Raw genomic sequence first — 16,501 nt, 5'->3', positions numbered from 1 at the left:
CCATCAGAAACAAATAATTTTTTTTTGGATTTGTGGGGGTTCTTAGGTTTTCTGGTTAATAATTTTAATATATTATGTCTAAGTTCTTACATTTGTTTTAATACACTTATGTGTGGTGATCCTTTCTGTCAATGAGATTATTCTTACTACAAAGCCAGTTACTCCAGTCTGCACCTTTGTGTAGTCTGCCCTTCATGTTCTTTTGAAGTTCATTTGTTTTTCTACATAAGCATATTCACAACTCCACAGCAAATAATCACATATCAGATAGAAATAATTTATATAGTGATAATTTTTGTTAGCCATAATTGAGAGTATATAGCAGAACTTTATTTTCTTTTTATGCTGTGTTATAAAGCTTATTTTAGAAAATATATAAAAACTTAAAAAATATATGCTACAGTAATATGCAATATATTGATAGATGTATATATAATTATAAAATATTCAGCTCAAGTTAAAAATATGTCTTCAAATATTTATTCTATCTTATAATTCAAATATTTATTCTATCTTATAAATACAGGTGCTTGAAATGGACAATTTTCTTTTTATTTGTGGTTCTTTTTATTTGTTCTACCATACAATAGAACACAAGAACGTTTTTCTCATAACTATAGCTTAGTAGTCATTAACCAAACTCTCCATTCTTCCCTCCCCCATAGTCTCTTCAGTCTCTACCCTCTTTGAATTTTGTGAGGCCAACATTCTGAGAGTTCACATATGAATGAGATCATTTTTCTTGGTTTCCATGGCTTGTTTTATTTAGCATAGTGACAGAACTTCAGTGTGTTTATGACTGAGTAGTTAGCCATTATGCACATATGTGGCTCTTTTTAAATCCATTCGTCATTTAAAGGGCACCTAGGTTGTTTCTTAGTCATTAATGCTGCAATAAACATGAATGTAGATGCCTCTTCAACACATTAATTCCATTTCCTTTAAATATATACTCAGAAGGGACTGGAGAGATGGTTCAGCAGTTAAGAGCATCGCCTGCTCTTCCAAAGATCCTGAGTTCAATTCCCAGCAACCACATGGTGGCTCACAACCATCTATAATGAGGCCCGCAGGAAGAATACTGTATACATAATAAACAAATAAATAAATAAAAAAGAAAAAATAGTAATATATATATACACTCAGAAGAGGGATTTTGGGGTGATGGAAGGGTTCTATTTTCGTATGTTTGAAGAAATACCATGCTATTTTACATGACAACTTTACTAATTTGCATCCCCATCACCACTGTCCAAGCGTTCCCCTTCTCCACACCTCAGTGACAGGAGGAGAACTCAGCGGCTTGAGGTTCACTTGAACTTCCATGATGATCACCACTGTGGCACATTTCTTCCTTGCCCTCATTGCCCATCTGTGTTCTTCCTTAGAGAAATGTCTGCCTGGGTTGTTGCTCTCTCCTAACCAAGTAACTGTTTTTGTTTTGCTTCATGATTGAGCTTTTACAGTTCCTTATATACTCTGGGATTAACCCATTGTCATTGGTACAATTTGTTGATCTTTTCTCCAACTCTGGGCATTGTCTTGTCACTTCATTTACTGATTCCTTTGCAAAATCTTCAGGCTTCTGAAAACTGAATTCTCAAGTTTTGCTCTCTGTTGGAGTCTCATCTAAAATGTTCTGTACATTCCAAGGCCCTGAAGGGTTTTTCTTATGTTTTCTTCTAGTGTTAACATGATGGTTTCAGTCCTTGGCACCACATAAACATCCATGCCTGTAATCCAGTCACTTAGCATGTGATGACCAGGATCAGTTTAAGGTTGTCTTAGCTATACTGAGGAAACTAGCACAAGACACATGAGATCTTTTCTCAAAAAATACAAAATAAATAATTTTAAAAGGATTGATTTCCAGATTATTCTTCATTTTCCAACCATGGTAAATTGCTATATCACCCATGAATGTTTGCAAAATAAAAGCTACCTACCAACATGTCATTTAAACAGAAAGATTCATTATCCTCAGAACAGGTCATTTAGAATCTCCCTATCTGAATTTCCTTGTTGATAAATGGGAAACCATGATATTTATCACACTACTTAAAAACTTACTTAACTGCATGTACAGGACTTGTCATATTATCTAGGTTAAGTCAAGTCCTTCATAAATACATATCACTACGGTCAGTAATGGAGATAATATTTGTAAAAATGGAATCTTTGTGTGAATGTTGAAGATTTAACTTCAGTTTAATGTAGGGAGACACCAGGGTGTGTAACTTCTTGCTACACAAAGCATGCTCCTCAAACAAGTAGGATACCACCTGGGAGCTTGTTAAAATGTAAAAAGAGAAAACAAAAATGTTTCACCTCCGAGCCCCAGTGATCAGTGCATTTTAACCAGACCTCCCGAGTGGTTTGCATATACATCAACATTTGAGAAGCACTATTCTAAGCCACTCCTTTTGAGAATCACTGCTGCAAGAATTTGGGGATGTGGCATTAGCCCCCGGGGACATACACTAGCCAATAAGGTGACAAATGTTTCAATACTATGTAACTCCAATTACTGTAACATGTTTGCATACATGTTTATACCTAAAATGTCTTAGGACATACTTAGACAGTTCAAGGGAGTGTAACAGGAAATCAAGCAATCATTTAGACAAGTGGATGAACTATAGGCAGCAGCGGGAATCTTCAAATGTCAGCAAACACACAACCTAGAAGTCCTGTTGCTAAGACCCATTGAGCAAGCATGCAGCAGACTCACTAAGCAAGGATGTGTTTTGGGAATACCACCTTGTCCTGAAGGAAGAGAGTACTGAAGGAAGAGGCTGGGTACACTGTTCATTCACACATGTGCACACTAAGTACTGATTAATAAACTCAGTTTTAACATTTGTGCTTTTTTAACCCTTTGTTTTAACCCTTTGTGCTTCAGCTAATTTTCACTTAGAGCCTTACGATATTTTTCAAGAAAAGAATTTTATTTTGGGCCATCAATATCAATTAATGAAAAGCAGTTGATGGAATTCTTCATTAAACTAGCTCTTTATTGTAGAAAAAGAACAGAATGTGTATGAAAGTATAATAATAAAACTCTTTATTTTGTATGACTGATATATATATAAAGAAGGAAAGGAAAAAGAAGAAAAATGAAAAGAAATTTTCCAAGAAGCAGAATAATTCCCCTTGGAGACGGTTCAGTGTATTAAGTTTCTTAATGTCAGTGCTCTGAAAGAGACGCATCAACTATTCAAGGTCATTGACCTTTACCAAAGCCATGACTTCCAGCTCCCCACATCATCCTTTCTTAAGAATTCCATTGGTTAAAAGTTAACCAATAAACATGGAAACCACAATGTAGTAATAGGAGCGGCACCCGGCTGCCCCCACGGCTAGCTTTACCCGAAATAATTATACGGAAACTGTATTCTTTTAACACTGCTTGGCCCATTTCTATCTAGCCTCTTCTAGGCTAATTCTCATATATTAATTTAGCCCATTTCTAATCATCTGTGGTGCACCCCAAGGTACGCTTACCGGGAAGATTCTAGCCTACGTCCATCCTGGGTCAGAGCTGAATCGCGTGTCTTCAGAGGCGTCTGCTCCCGAGAGGAGAGCTGTCTAGTCTGAGCTCACTTCCTCTTCCTCCCAGCATTCTGTTCTGTTTACTCCACCCACCTATGTTTTAACCTATGAGGACCAGCCAAGCAGTTTCTTTATTTTTTTAACCAATGACCTTCCTCCATCACCACAAAGATGTAGTGTCAGTCAGAAATGTCATTCAATATTAAGTTTTTAAAGGCTAAATAGGTAGGTCGGTTTGATTTTTATTAATTCTGGTACTGAATAGTTAACTTGAAACATCAGAGACATACACACACATGCACACATGTTCACATACACACATGTATGCACATACATGCCTCCCCTGGCACACACTCCCTACAAACTTGTTGCCACCTAACCATAGTGACTAGTTTACAGTGGGTCAAGGCCCAACTCTTTTCAGGAACACTCTGCGACATTTTCAAGCCTCCAGGACTATATGTTCTTTAAATGTCTGTAATTAGTGCTCACCCAAAAAGTCCTTCAATGAGCTGAGATTATTTCTGCTAATACAGAAAACAGCAAAAACAAATAACACAGGAAAAAATTCTACTCTACTTACGTGAGGTGTGCAGATGTTTTTCTTTCCTGGATGTGATGTGGAGGTTTGACTGTTTATTGTGTAATAGATTGGATGCTATGGTCTTTTTTAGATAAATACTCATTTTGTTCTTAGATCTAAATTAGCACATCATGTATATTTCTTCTTTTGACTATGTTTACATCCAACTTCAAGCATACAAGTGTACCGTAGCCTTTACAGTCACTCACCATAGTGTTGATGGTAGATCTTGCTATTGCTCAGATTAGCTTCAACCTCCCAAATATTTCTCCTCTCATTTAAGCTGTAAAACTGCTCCTGGTTCTCAACCTGTGGGTCACAACCCCTTTCTGAGTTGAACGATCTTTTGATGGGGTCACCTAAGACTGTCTGCCTATAGACATTTACATTACAATTATAACAGTGACAAAATTACAGTTATGAAGTAGCAACAAAAGTTTTATGGTTGAGTGTCACCACAACATTATAGGGTTGCAACATTAAGAAAATTGAAAACCTCTGATCTAAATGAATAATTTTAAATATCCTCTTTATTTTAAAAATATTTATATACAATATGTTTGACTCCTTCCCCCAACTTCACTCTCTCCTTTAGTCTTCCTTTGGGTAGCCAGCTCACAAAAAAAAAAGACAAAGAGACTTATTATTAATTATGAAAGCTCAGTCTACAGTTTAGGCTTGTCCTACCAGCTCTTATAACTTAAATTAACTCATTTATATTAAACTATATTTTGCCTCATGGCTTTTTACTTTTCTTCCTTCTTGAACCTCCTGTCTCCTCCTTCGTGTCCTCTGGCATCTCTCCAAGCCTTAATTTATCTCCTCTTCCTTTTTCTTTGCCTATAAATCCTACCTAACCCCTTCGTGCCTAGCTATTGGCCACTCAACTTTTTATTAAACCAATCAGAAGTCACCTTGGCAAGGGCACATCTTCAAAGTACACAAAAAAATTATCCTACAACATTTCCCTCTTTTGTCTAAATAAAAAGAAAAGGCTTTTAACTCTAACACAGTAAAACTACATATAATAATAACAATTATTGTACAAATAAAAAGGGAAGAACTTAACTTTAGCAAAGCAAAACTATATACAGTAAGAACAATTTTCAAGTCAGAATTATATTCATAGTGTCCAGTCCATATGCATTTTGCAAATCTGTAGAAAGTACTATATTATCTATCTGACTTAGTGAGTCCAAAGTTTTATACCTAAATCGTTTTTTAATCATATCTTATATTACCAACCTAAAAATATCTTTTTGGACATTAGAACATGCTGTTAGATAAGCAATTCAAATTTTTATGTCTCTCAACCTTATACATTTTATATCTCTTTTGTAAGTTTCTTCTCTGAATTTGGTAACAAAGAAAACTGTAACTAAAACTATCTCATTTTCAACTCCATCAGAGACCTGAAGATAAAGTATTGAATAAATAGGAAGTTTAGAGCAAACCACTTCCAAATCTAAAAAACAACAGAGATATCTGGCTGCCTGAACAGTCACTCTAAGGTTCCTCTGCAACATTAGGGCATCTGTCTTCAGTCTATGGATCTAAAATTATGACAGACTTTTCTGTAAAGCAGAAATTTTGAAGGACTGTCCTGTCTTGTATTGGCAAAGTTTGGCAGTTTTCTTCTTTTGTGTCCTGTCGATTTGGACAGCATATTGTCAGCACTCGAAGTAAAAGCAGTTTCTTGCCCAAATGGCTAGCTTTTGCCACAAAGAAAGCAAACTCCATGTGGTGGTTCTTCAATCCCCACTATACTTTTTTGAAGTAAATTAGTGCTGTGAAGAGTGAGTAGACAAGTCTCACTGTCATGAAAAGCCTTAATTTTTTTTTATTTTTTGAGATAGAGTTTCTCTATGTAGCAGCCCTAGTTGTCCTGGAACTAGCTTTTGTAGATCAGGTTGATCTTGAATTCACAGAGCTCTGCCTGCCTCTGCCTCCCAAGTGCTGGGATTAAAAGTGTGTGCCACCACTGCCCAATTTGAAAAACCTTATGTTATTAAAGCATTTTAAATGCCATATTCTGTAGGTCTTTAAAGTGTCTGAAAATCACCTATCTAAAATATATATAAATATATGTGTATATATATTATATACAACTATATAAACAAACTTAACATGACTATGAGTTTGACTGTTATAGATAACTAACTATTAACATGTATTTCTGTATTATCCTAAATAACTTTCAAGGACTAAAACTTTACATTTTTTAATGAACCACATAGGTACACTACCTTAAACAAAAAGAAAAACATTTATATAGTATAATAAAAATAACCTTAAATTGTATCAATATACAAAATCCATACCAATATAAAACATTTTAGACTAGTGTTTGTTCAAATTAGACTCAACAGTCTACTCTTTTATTCCACCATTTCTATACTATATTCCCCTTTCTCCCTTTAGAAATAGATTCCTGAGTCTGATCTCTTTTGTTTAGCTTTCTCCCTGACCATGACCAGGAAAAATTTGTAACCAACCTTTTAAGTTGAGAGCATAGCCCCCAGCCCCTGGCATCCAACCCAGCTCCCAGGTCTGGAAGTTGCTTTGTTCTGGACTCGAAATTCCAGCATGCCCACAGGGTATTTAAGTGTGCTCCCAGAGGAGAAACATGTGGTTTTTGGGTCTGCATGGGCTCCTTGCTGTCCTGTCTCCCCACTGTGCACTCGGCCACCCAAGAGCATCATTCTTAATAAAACAATGGGTATCTTGATTCAGTTTGATTTGACCTAATTGGACTTTCTTGTGCTGGCAGAGATGCCTATTTTCTTATTATTTTTACTTAACATAGTCCCTGTAAATCATGACAAACATTTATAACCCACAAAATGATCAAAAATTAACCATCCCACCTCTTGGGAATATAGTTGTTTTATCCTCTAGACTGCTTCCTGTTGTCTGGGAGATATGGAACCTGAGAAAATTGAGATAATGGTCAAGTCCTGGGAAACCTAGCCATAATCTTTGTGGCTCAGTCTTTGTGCAAAGGGAAAGCACAAGGTCTATCTGCAGTCCTGGCTGGAATAGTCTGGAGGCTAGGCCATCTCAGGCAACAACTTTGAATGAAGCTGTTCTGGATGCAGAACTCTGAAGAAACTGCAACAGAGGCACTCTGAGAGGCTGGGTCACCTGGGCCACCTGTTTTTGTTGGTGTCTGGTTCCTTTGCTCTAAAAACACACAGACTTTCAGGTAGCATACATATCTGTATTAACATAAGCATGTTACAAGTGTTGTACACTGCTGCCCGAAGACAATCTTTTGTTTTATGTCTGAGCAGGTAAATATACACCACTGCTCTTGTAGTTTGTTTTGGAATTTTTGGGGGGTTGTTTCTTCATATTTGTAGTCAAGATTTTCAGGAGGTCTCTGCCTATAAAACCTGATTCTCTTTAACCTTGAAGGAATTCACAGCCTTTTGTTTGCTATAGAAACAAAAGCATAACCTCTTCTCTGATGCAATTCAATTTTGAATTCCACTTTAAGGTTAAGGCATTCCTAACGTAGGTAGGATGGTTTAATTCAGCAGTTCCTCTTCTCTCCAATGTCTCTCAGAAGTTTTTGTTGCTCATCAGCAATAAAAAAATTTAAAGTCAACAAGACACCATACAGGATCCAGACTTTCTGTGTATTTTCCATTGTTACATGACTTATCATTTTTATACTATTTTATTCTCTGTAAAGACTTTATCTTATTATTTATAAACTACTTTTTCTATGGCTGTCTATACTCATTTTTCTTTCTTTTTTAAATCTATGCACATTTTTTAAAAACACATTGTAACATGTTTAGAGGTTCTTTTTCCTTCTGGATCTGTCTTTACTGAGCCGCTGCAGTGTTCTCTGATCACATGAGACAAATCTTAAACTGTTGTGTCTGCTATTGTGTGGCTCAGCTTAGCATCTGGTGCTGGCACATGGTACTGGCCACTGGCTCCGGGCCACAGGTAGTGGCTGGTAGCCAAGTCTCTGCATACCACTGAGCCTACCCATGGTCACCAGGAAGCCATGTTTGACTCCAAGTTCTGAATTTTTTGTCTTTAAACTTTCTTAGGCCTTATGTGGATATACATGGCCAGACATTGGACACCATATGTAGTCAGCCAGCTCATAAAAATCAACATGGAGACTTATTATTAATTATGAAAGCTTGGCCTTTAGCTTAGGTTTATCCCACTTGCTCTTTTTTTAAATATTTATTTATTTATTATGTATACAATATTCTGTCTGTGTGTATGGCCGAAGGCCAGAAGAAAGCACCAGACCCCATTACAGATGGTTGTGAGCCACCATGTAGTTGCTGGGAATTGAACTCAGGACCTTTAGAAGAGCGGACAATGCTCTTAACCACTGAGCCATCTCTCTAACCCCCCCACACTTGCTCTTATAACTTAAATAAATCCATTTATGTTCATCTACATTTGTCTCTTGGCTTTTTACCTCTCTTCCATCTTGTACCTCCTGTTTCTTCTCTGTGTCCTCCCGTGTCTCTTCTGCATCTCCATTAACCTCCTCTTCCTCTCTCTCCACCCAATCTCTTCATGCCTAGCTATTGGCCATTCAGCACTTGATAAAGGCACATCTTCACAGTGCACACAAAGATTATTCCACAACACTCGGCCCCTTCCTCCCTCCCTCTCTCTCTCTCTCTCTCTCTCTCTCTCTCTCTCTCTCTCTCTCTCAAAATCATAATGCAAAAAAGCAAAAAGTCATCAACAAAATAAAAGAGAAAGTACACACAAAAGAACTTCTAGTCCACTTTTCTACTTCTGGGAATAGGGCTCACCCTGGAATGTTACTGACATAGTTAGTGATGCTTCATTGGGAATTTTTGGTTGATTTAGAGGCTTTTTAAATGTAGAGGAAGAAAAAGCCTATATAGTGGCGTGGAGGAATGCTGCTTACTACCTGCTTTCTTATACAACTCAGGACCACCTTCCCAGGGATGGCAAACACTCACAATGGACTGATCCTCCAATATCTGTCATTAATTTTAAGAAAATGTCCCACAGGCCTATCTGAAGCATTTTCTCAAGTGAAGCTCCCTCTTCTTAAGTGGCTCAAGGTTGTGTCAAGTTGGCAAAAACACTCTCCAACACAGCTATTTTCTACATGCCAAGCTAGTAACACCTGCAAGTTCAGAACCAGTGTGTTTATAAATTGCAACTTTATTTTAAACTGATCCGTCTTGGACAGAAATCCCACAGGTGGATCAGGGCTCAAGGTGGGGGGATTTGAGTGGGAAAGGAGAGTTTCTCTTCCTTGAAGCCTCATGTACTTCAGGCCCAGAGCAAAAACCAAAAGGCAATTGGCAAATGCAGTCATTTTCTCGTTAATCCAATAGCTTTGTCGATCCATGCTCGGTTTCCTGAGTGGTGTCTGCACCCGCTGTGTACAGTTCAGTGTTCTGAAACACCGGGTTCTCTCTATTATTAAAATCTGTTTTCGCAACAGTTAACTCAGGAAATATTTTTGGATCTATGGTGACTTCGAAATGAGCAAGATTTTCAAATGTACTTATGAAAGCATGTCTAGAAAAAAACTAAATACAAAGGGCTAGTAATGACACCAAAGTGTCTTATAAATTTCAATCAAATACTGAGCTAGAATGTTTAAGTCCTTTTATGTGTGGATTATAGAGCAATTTTTCCTATTTCCTTATACATAAAATGTGAGCAATAATACCTCATAAGATCTGAGAGTATTTATAAGAATTGTGTGGAAAGTGTGGGATTTTTAAAGTGCTATTTACTTGCTGCTGGTATCAACGTCATTGTTGATTTACCTTCTTTGCAGTCCAAACATCCTCCAGTCATACATTTCAGAATTGTGCACTCCTCCTGGACTACAAACGCAGCCCAGACTGGGTTTCCCAGAATGGGAGTCCATATTTGAATGCTTTCTTCTCCAGCGACTTACTTGAGAGAGAAGAGGAAACTGCAGTCACCTGATCTTGGTCCCTGTCTTTAGGATCTGAAGAAGCCTGTCTCGGATCTGCTTGGTCCGAACAGCATAGACAACAGGATTAAGGATAGGGGGAATGAGGAGGTAGAAGTTGGCCAGCAGCATGTGGATTGGCGGAGGCACGCGGTGACCAAACCGGTGAATGAGGGAAGAAACAGCAATGGGAATATAGAAAATCAGAATGGCACAGAGATGAGAGCCGCATGTCCCCAGGGTTTTAAGCCTGGCCTCGGGAGTGGCCAGGCCCATCACAGCTCTAAAAATCATTACGTAGGAGGCAGCAATGGCCACTGAATCCAGGATCAACACCAGAAAGCCAATGCTCAACCCATAGACATTATTGACTCTGCTGTCACCACAGGTCAAGGCAACCACAGCCATGTGCTCACAGTAGGAGTGAGAGATGACTTGGGTTTTATAAAGAGGCAGTCGCAGGCGGATCATAATCGGTAGAGGTCCAATGTAAAGAACTCCTCGGAGGAGAGCAGCCAGCCCCAAACGACCCACCACGGCCTGGGTGAGCACCATGCTGTGTCGCAGTGGGTTGCAGATGGCTACATATCGGTCAAAAGCCATGGCAAGGAAGATGCCTGACTCAACAGTAGCAAAGCAATGGATAAGAAACATTTGGCATAAGCAGGCATCCAGGCCAATGCCGCCAGCACCAAACCAGAAGATTGCCAGGAGTTTGGGCATAGTGGAAGTAGACAGAACCAGGTCAATGACAGCCAGCATGCACAGAAAGAAGTACATGGGCTGGTGCAGGCTGCGTTCTATCCTTACCACAGCTAAGATGGTAATGTTCCCCACCACGGCCACCAAGTACATGGAGCCGAAGGGGATGGAGAGCCAGATGTGCAGGGACTCCAGCCCTGGGATGCCGGTGAGCCAGAAGGAGCTGGGTACTGAGCAGGCGTTATGAAAAGAGAGCATTTCTATTTATAAATAAATCTCATTTATGTCCCCAAATGCAGCAACACATTTTCCCCTGGAAAGAAAAAAACAACAGTATTCTTGGACATATAATAAATATCATAAAATATACAATGATATACAACTTTAGAAGAAACTGTAACATTTCATACTACATTGAATTTCATGTTGCATTAAAGTATCCATGTAAATTTAGCAAGCATAATAAAAAATCTGTGTTTGAATGAATGGATGCGTTTTACAGTATAATCCTCAATGAGTAATACTTTACATCAATAAATTAATTACCCTGAGGCTGGAAGGTAGGGCCCATCACAGCTGGCCTCTGAATTCACTGGACAGGGTAGAGCAGAGCCATGCCCGGGGTGTCTGTCTCAGTTCCCTGGCCCTATAGGCTGCCCCAATGGGTAACAGCATGGTGCATCCAGAAGGTAACCATTTTTGTGATCATCCAGAATCTCCTGTTTCCAGGCGGGCCCTGCCAGTATGAGGAACCAGGAAGAGAGAGGGGGGCAATAGCAGAAACCAGATGCTTGTTCTCACCTGCCCTTCCCACCAGGCACGTTCAGGATGGGAGGCTTTTCTTCTACCAAAAGCCCCAGCTCTTGGAAAGTGGTCTCTCCTGTGTTCTGCCAAGTACACCTGGGCTACTAACCGTGCTCACTGCTCATCTGCATCCTTCATAATCCCATCAAGGCTGGCTGTGCCTCTGCAAATGGCCCCTTCAGCCGACTCCACAAGCACCCATGTGTCCTCTTGTGTGTATTAGATAACAGCCTATCGGGGCACAACCTTCACCCAGTATTCTCTTGACCAGCAGATTGCTTCCCTAGTGAGACATAAAGTCTGAGAGAGGCCAGCCACGGGACTGAAAAACAGGAAAAACAGCTACAGTGCGAGGGCCAAGTCTAGAGAACCTTGTACATGACGTTGAGATTTATAATTAATGGAGATTTGTTTATTTCACCCCCTGCTTCTAATCAAATTACTTCATAGCTTGTGCAGGTTACAGTAAGCAGGACTTTAATGTGGAACTTAATAGCTTTGCTTTGCTTGAATGGAAAATACGCAGAACTGACAGATGAGTGCTTTCGTGCCCACAATTCTGCATGGCTGTTGCTACTATTGCATTGATGAGAGTTATTTCAGATCCTGTCTTCCCTCCCAGTGTCATGCAAGTCCCGCACTGCTGCCCTGGGGAGGAAAGGCCCTTTTAGGTTTGGGCAGACAAGTTGCACTGTAGAATCTTCCTCCCACTTCCCTGTGTCTGAACACATACAGACCTGTTTTTCTGGATATCTCTCCTCCATTTTATCTCTCCATGCCAGCTCTTCTTAACAGTGAGAAAGGAGCTCAGGAGAGAGAGCTGTACCTCAGCTGCTGAGACTAGACAGAGCCAATCTTTTCTCCAGGGTCCTAACTAAATATCTCCTTATGCCCCTCGTCAGAAGCAAGCCATGTGTACCTTAATACCTGCAGGAGGGCAGGGTGCCTCACACAGACAGAAGGGTTAAGTATTGACATTAAGACAGTCTCCCACCTGAGACCCCTATCCAGAGACATCCATAACCAACCACAGCGGCTCTGCTCCTCACCCTGTTTACTGCTTTCCAATGGGAAGATGTTGGTTTGTCGGCTGTTCATGATCTTTTATGGCTGAGTTCCCCATGCTATTTCCTAGCACTGAGACAGTCCTACCTTCTTCACTTGGAAAATCCCTTGCTGTAATAATTAACATCGTAGGAAAGCCTGCTTTAATAGGCCTCTTCTGTAATGCAGAATCCTCTGACCTGCTGGTATGCTTGGGTATAACGCAAGTATCAGAGGCCAAGGGTTTGTCTGAAGCCCTCTTTACTAGAAATGCTTGCCTGGCCTGGTCTGCTGAATGAGAAGAAAGTGCTGCGTCTCAAACACTGGAGATGTTAAGTGTTAAATCTTTGCTGGCACTGGCGTGTAAAAGATTTTCCAAGCACCCTCTGTGAGGCCACTAACCTTTTAGTCCAATTCCAGGAACATCCCTTCCCTTGGTTTTACCGTGGAGACTTAAACAGAGGTGTGATCTAGAGTTGAATGCCCAGGAACTCCAAGTCTCCACATCAGCTGCAAGTCTTCCTGGTAGTCAGTGCTCCTCTCTTGGTTCCCCTTCCTAAGATGCTTTGATCAGGTCAGAAGAGCCCAAGACTCTCTAATGCTTCAGAGACTTATAAACACTCTGCTCAGCAGTCTTGGGAATACCGTCTGAGAGTGGTGGAGTGGCTGGGGCCCAGTGCAGAGGGTAATGCCCAGACTTGTCCCAGGAGGAGGAACAGAGAATCTGCTGTTTGCACAGCTCACCCAGCACACCATGGCTGCTCTGGAGTGGGAAACAGGAAGGACACGCCTTCTGAGTTGCAATTTCTTAGATCTAAGTCCTGCTCTGTTCTCCTGTCCTGGCCTCCCTAGAGCTGGAAGATGTTCTAAGGATAGTATGCAGAAATAAGAAAGTCCTCCCAACTGAGTCTGCTTGGACTCAGAAAGGATGGGAGGTCCATATTTCTGAAAACTGTAAATCCCTGCATTTCTCTCTACAGTATTGGGCGTGGTGGTGGGGTCCTGAATTAATACTAAGGTATATTGAAGGACAATATCAGAAAAAATAGACTTTAGAAACTTTTTCCTATCTGTGGTTTACATCATGCAGGAAGGATCTCATGTGCTCATAAAGGAGATGGTCTACTACATGCACATTTATATGCACTAACATTACAAAGCATGCCATTCCTCATTAAAAAAAAAAAAAGTATAGCCAAGCTGAGAATGCAGTCTCTCTCAGGGTATTCTAATGAGATGCTTAGGGTATGAGACAGAGAAACTCAAACTGTTCCAACTCTGTTTCTTCTAGTAGAAAATTAGATCATTTACCTCGTGCATAATTTTGTAACTTAGGTTCTTCTCCATAAGAGAGTTGGTGAACCAACCATGCTTAACCAGCGTTATCCCTCCCCATCACTAGTGTTCTTTCTGCATCTGTGGGAGACATCACTCTCCTGGGGCCAGCAGACACCAGCTTCCTCCTTCAGATCAGGATCAGGTAAGGTAGGGAAGAGGGCAATGCAGAAAAGTATATCCCCAGCTAGTTCCTTGGGCAGCTGAGGAGAGGGAGCCTGAAATGCCCTTTCCTATAGCCATACTGATGAATATCTTGCATATCACCATAGAAGCTTCATCTGGCGACGGATGGAGATAGAGACAGAGACCCACATTGGAGCACCAGACTGAGCTCCCAAGGCCCAAATGAAGAGCTGAAGGAGGGAGAACATGAGCAAGGAAGTCAGGACTGCGAGGGGTGAGCCCACCCACTAAGACGGTGGGGCTGATCTAATGGGAGCTCACCAAGGCCAGCTCGACTGGAACTGAAAAAGCATGGGATCAAACTGGACTCTCTGAACATGGCGGACAATGAGGGCTGCTGAGAAGCCAAGGACAAAAGCACTGGGTTTTTGTTTTTTTTTTTTTAAGCACTGGGTTTTGATCCTACTGCATGAACTGGCTTTGTGGGAGCCTAGTCTGTTTGGATGCTCGCCTTCCTAGACCTGGATGGAGGGGGGAGGACCTTGGACTTCCCACAGGGCAGGGAACCGTGACTGCTCTTTGGACAGGAGAAGGAGGGGGAGGGGATTGGGGGAGGGGGGAGGGGAGGAGGCGGAAATTTTTAATAATGAAAAAATAAAAAATAAAATTAAAAAAAGAAAAAAAAGAAAAGTCGGCGCAGGAAGGATGTGTTCTCTGCTCTCCTTCACGGCATCCTACTGATGCAGAACTTCAGGAGGTGGGAAGCTCGCAGCCTGCTGCGTTCCGTACAAGCTCTTTCGCTGCTTCTGAGTCTTGGTTCAATATTCCCACCTCAGACAGATGAGCTCCGCCTTCGGTAAACTAAGCTTATCAGATGAGTCTTTCATAGCTGACTATTTTGTATTCAAGGCATTTTTAAGACTAATGCATCACCCTTTGATTGGCACGTACCAACTCTCAATCTTTTCATTTTCCCAAATAGAGAAAAGTGTACATCAGATTGAAGAACAATAAAAAAAGGCCTTGTCTTACCCCACAAAATTATCTTAAATTTATATATATTCAAAAGATGCCTACATATAGCCTTGGAATCAGAAGCAAACATTATCATTCTAACCCTGTTCAGGAGAGGACACCCAACTGAAAATAAGATGATGCTGGGCACCAACTGGGTGCGCTGACAAGGGTTTCCTGGAACCTATGTCTTCCCAGCAGCTGGGACAGCATGCACAAGAGCCCTGCAAAGTGGCCCCGGAGAGAATAGCAGTGTGGGGAAGGGAGGTGGTCACTGGTGCCGGATAGAATAACAGTGTGGGAAGGGAGGTGGGCACAAAATCCCACCCCAGCTGAGGAGCGAGCAGCAGTGGACAAGCCCTGAGAGGGAGAGTCTATATTCTTTAAAGGATGGGCTGCTGGTGGGTTAAACCCTCTGGTGAAGGCCACATACCCAAGAATATATCAGCAGCACAAGCTATATTTAATTTTTTAAAAATAGGACACAAAGTTGAATGGCCATGGAAGGCAGAAAGGATCTGGGAGGAATGGGGGGGAAAGGGTGAATATAGTCAAGATACATTGCATTAAATTTCCAAAGATGGAGGCTGGGTAGACAGTTCAGAGGTTAAGAGCACTGGCTGCCTTTCCAGAGGTCCTGAGTTCAATTCCCAGCAACCACACAATGGCTCCACAACCATCTGCAATGCGTTTCAGTGCTTTCTTCTTACCTGCAGTACAGGCATACATGCAGGCAGAACACTTGCTATATACGTAATAAATAAATCCTTTTTAAAAAAAACTGTTTCTATGTACATAGAAATGAATTTTTAAAAAATGTCCAAGGACATTTTAAAAATTAGAAAAGATAGCAAAATTTAATCATTAAATTTATGTACACAGTTAAAAAAAATAAAAGTAAGTTTGATGCCACTAAATGTCTTCCTCACTTATGTAATGATTCTACTTAGCCCTCAGTTTGGGTTTCAGCCAGTCAGCTTTGTTGCAGAACTAAACTTCCAAACCGCTAGTGAAAATGTGTTGGTCAGACCAACACAGAAATACCAAAACACAAGACTACTCTCTTTATAATTTGAAATTTTAATTTCAAGTTTATAACCTCATCTCTCTGAAACTGCCCACTGATTGTGTGTAATTCTGGAGGAAAACATAATTGAAAGCTTGCTAGCACATATGCTAAACTGAAAATATATGGGGTCCTATATAATTTTAGTGGTTTATATACATTTCCAAAGACTAATGGTTCATTTTCCCATCCGTGAATGCGATTCTAATAAGGAATAAGTAAAGAGTTTTTCTAGAATCCTTTTATCTTGAGCAGAAGACCCAATATTTAGGCTCTGGGATCACACAAACATCCCATGTTCGTTTCCATGAAGAAAATGTTCTGC

General features: G+C 40.5%; 1 protein-coding gene across 1 annotated transcript; it reads right to left on the bottom strand.

The window, feature by feature from the left end:
* Window positions 1–10,091: 10,091 nt before the first annotated feature.
* Window positions 10,092–11,045, bottom strand: LOC142849484 (olfactory receptor 52M1). The gene has a single exon (XM_075971720.1). It carries the CDS (start codon window positions 11,043–11,045, stop codon window positions 10,092–10,094), a length of 954 nt encoding a protein of 317 aa, XP_075827835.1.
* Between the last annotated feature and the right edge of the window lie 5,456 nt (window positions 11,046–16,501).

This window comes from Microtus pennsylvanicus, chromosome 5 (assembly GCF_037038515.1).
Source record: "Microtus pennsylvanicus isolate mMicPen1 chromosome 5, mMicPen1.hap1, whole genome shotgun sequence".
Lineage (NCBI taxonomy): Eukaryota > Metazoa > Chordata > Mammalia > Rodentia > Cricetidae > Microtus > Microtus pennsylvanicus.
The sequence above is the reverse complement of the archived record's forward strand: the minus strand, read 5'-3'. Positions and strand labels throughout refer to the sequence as shown.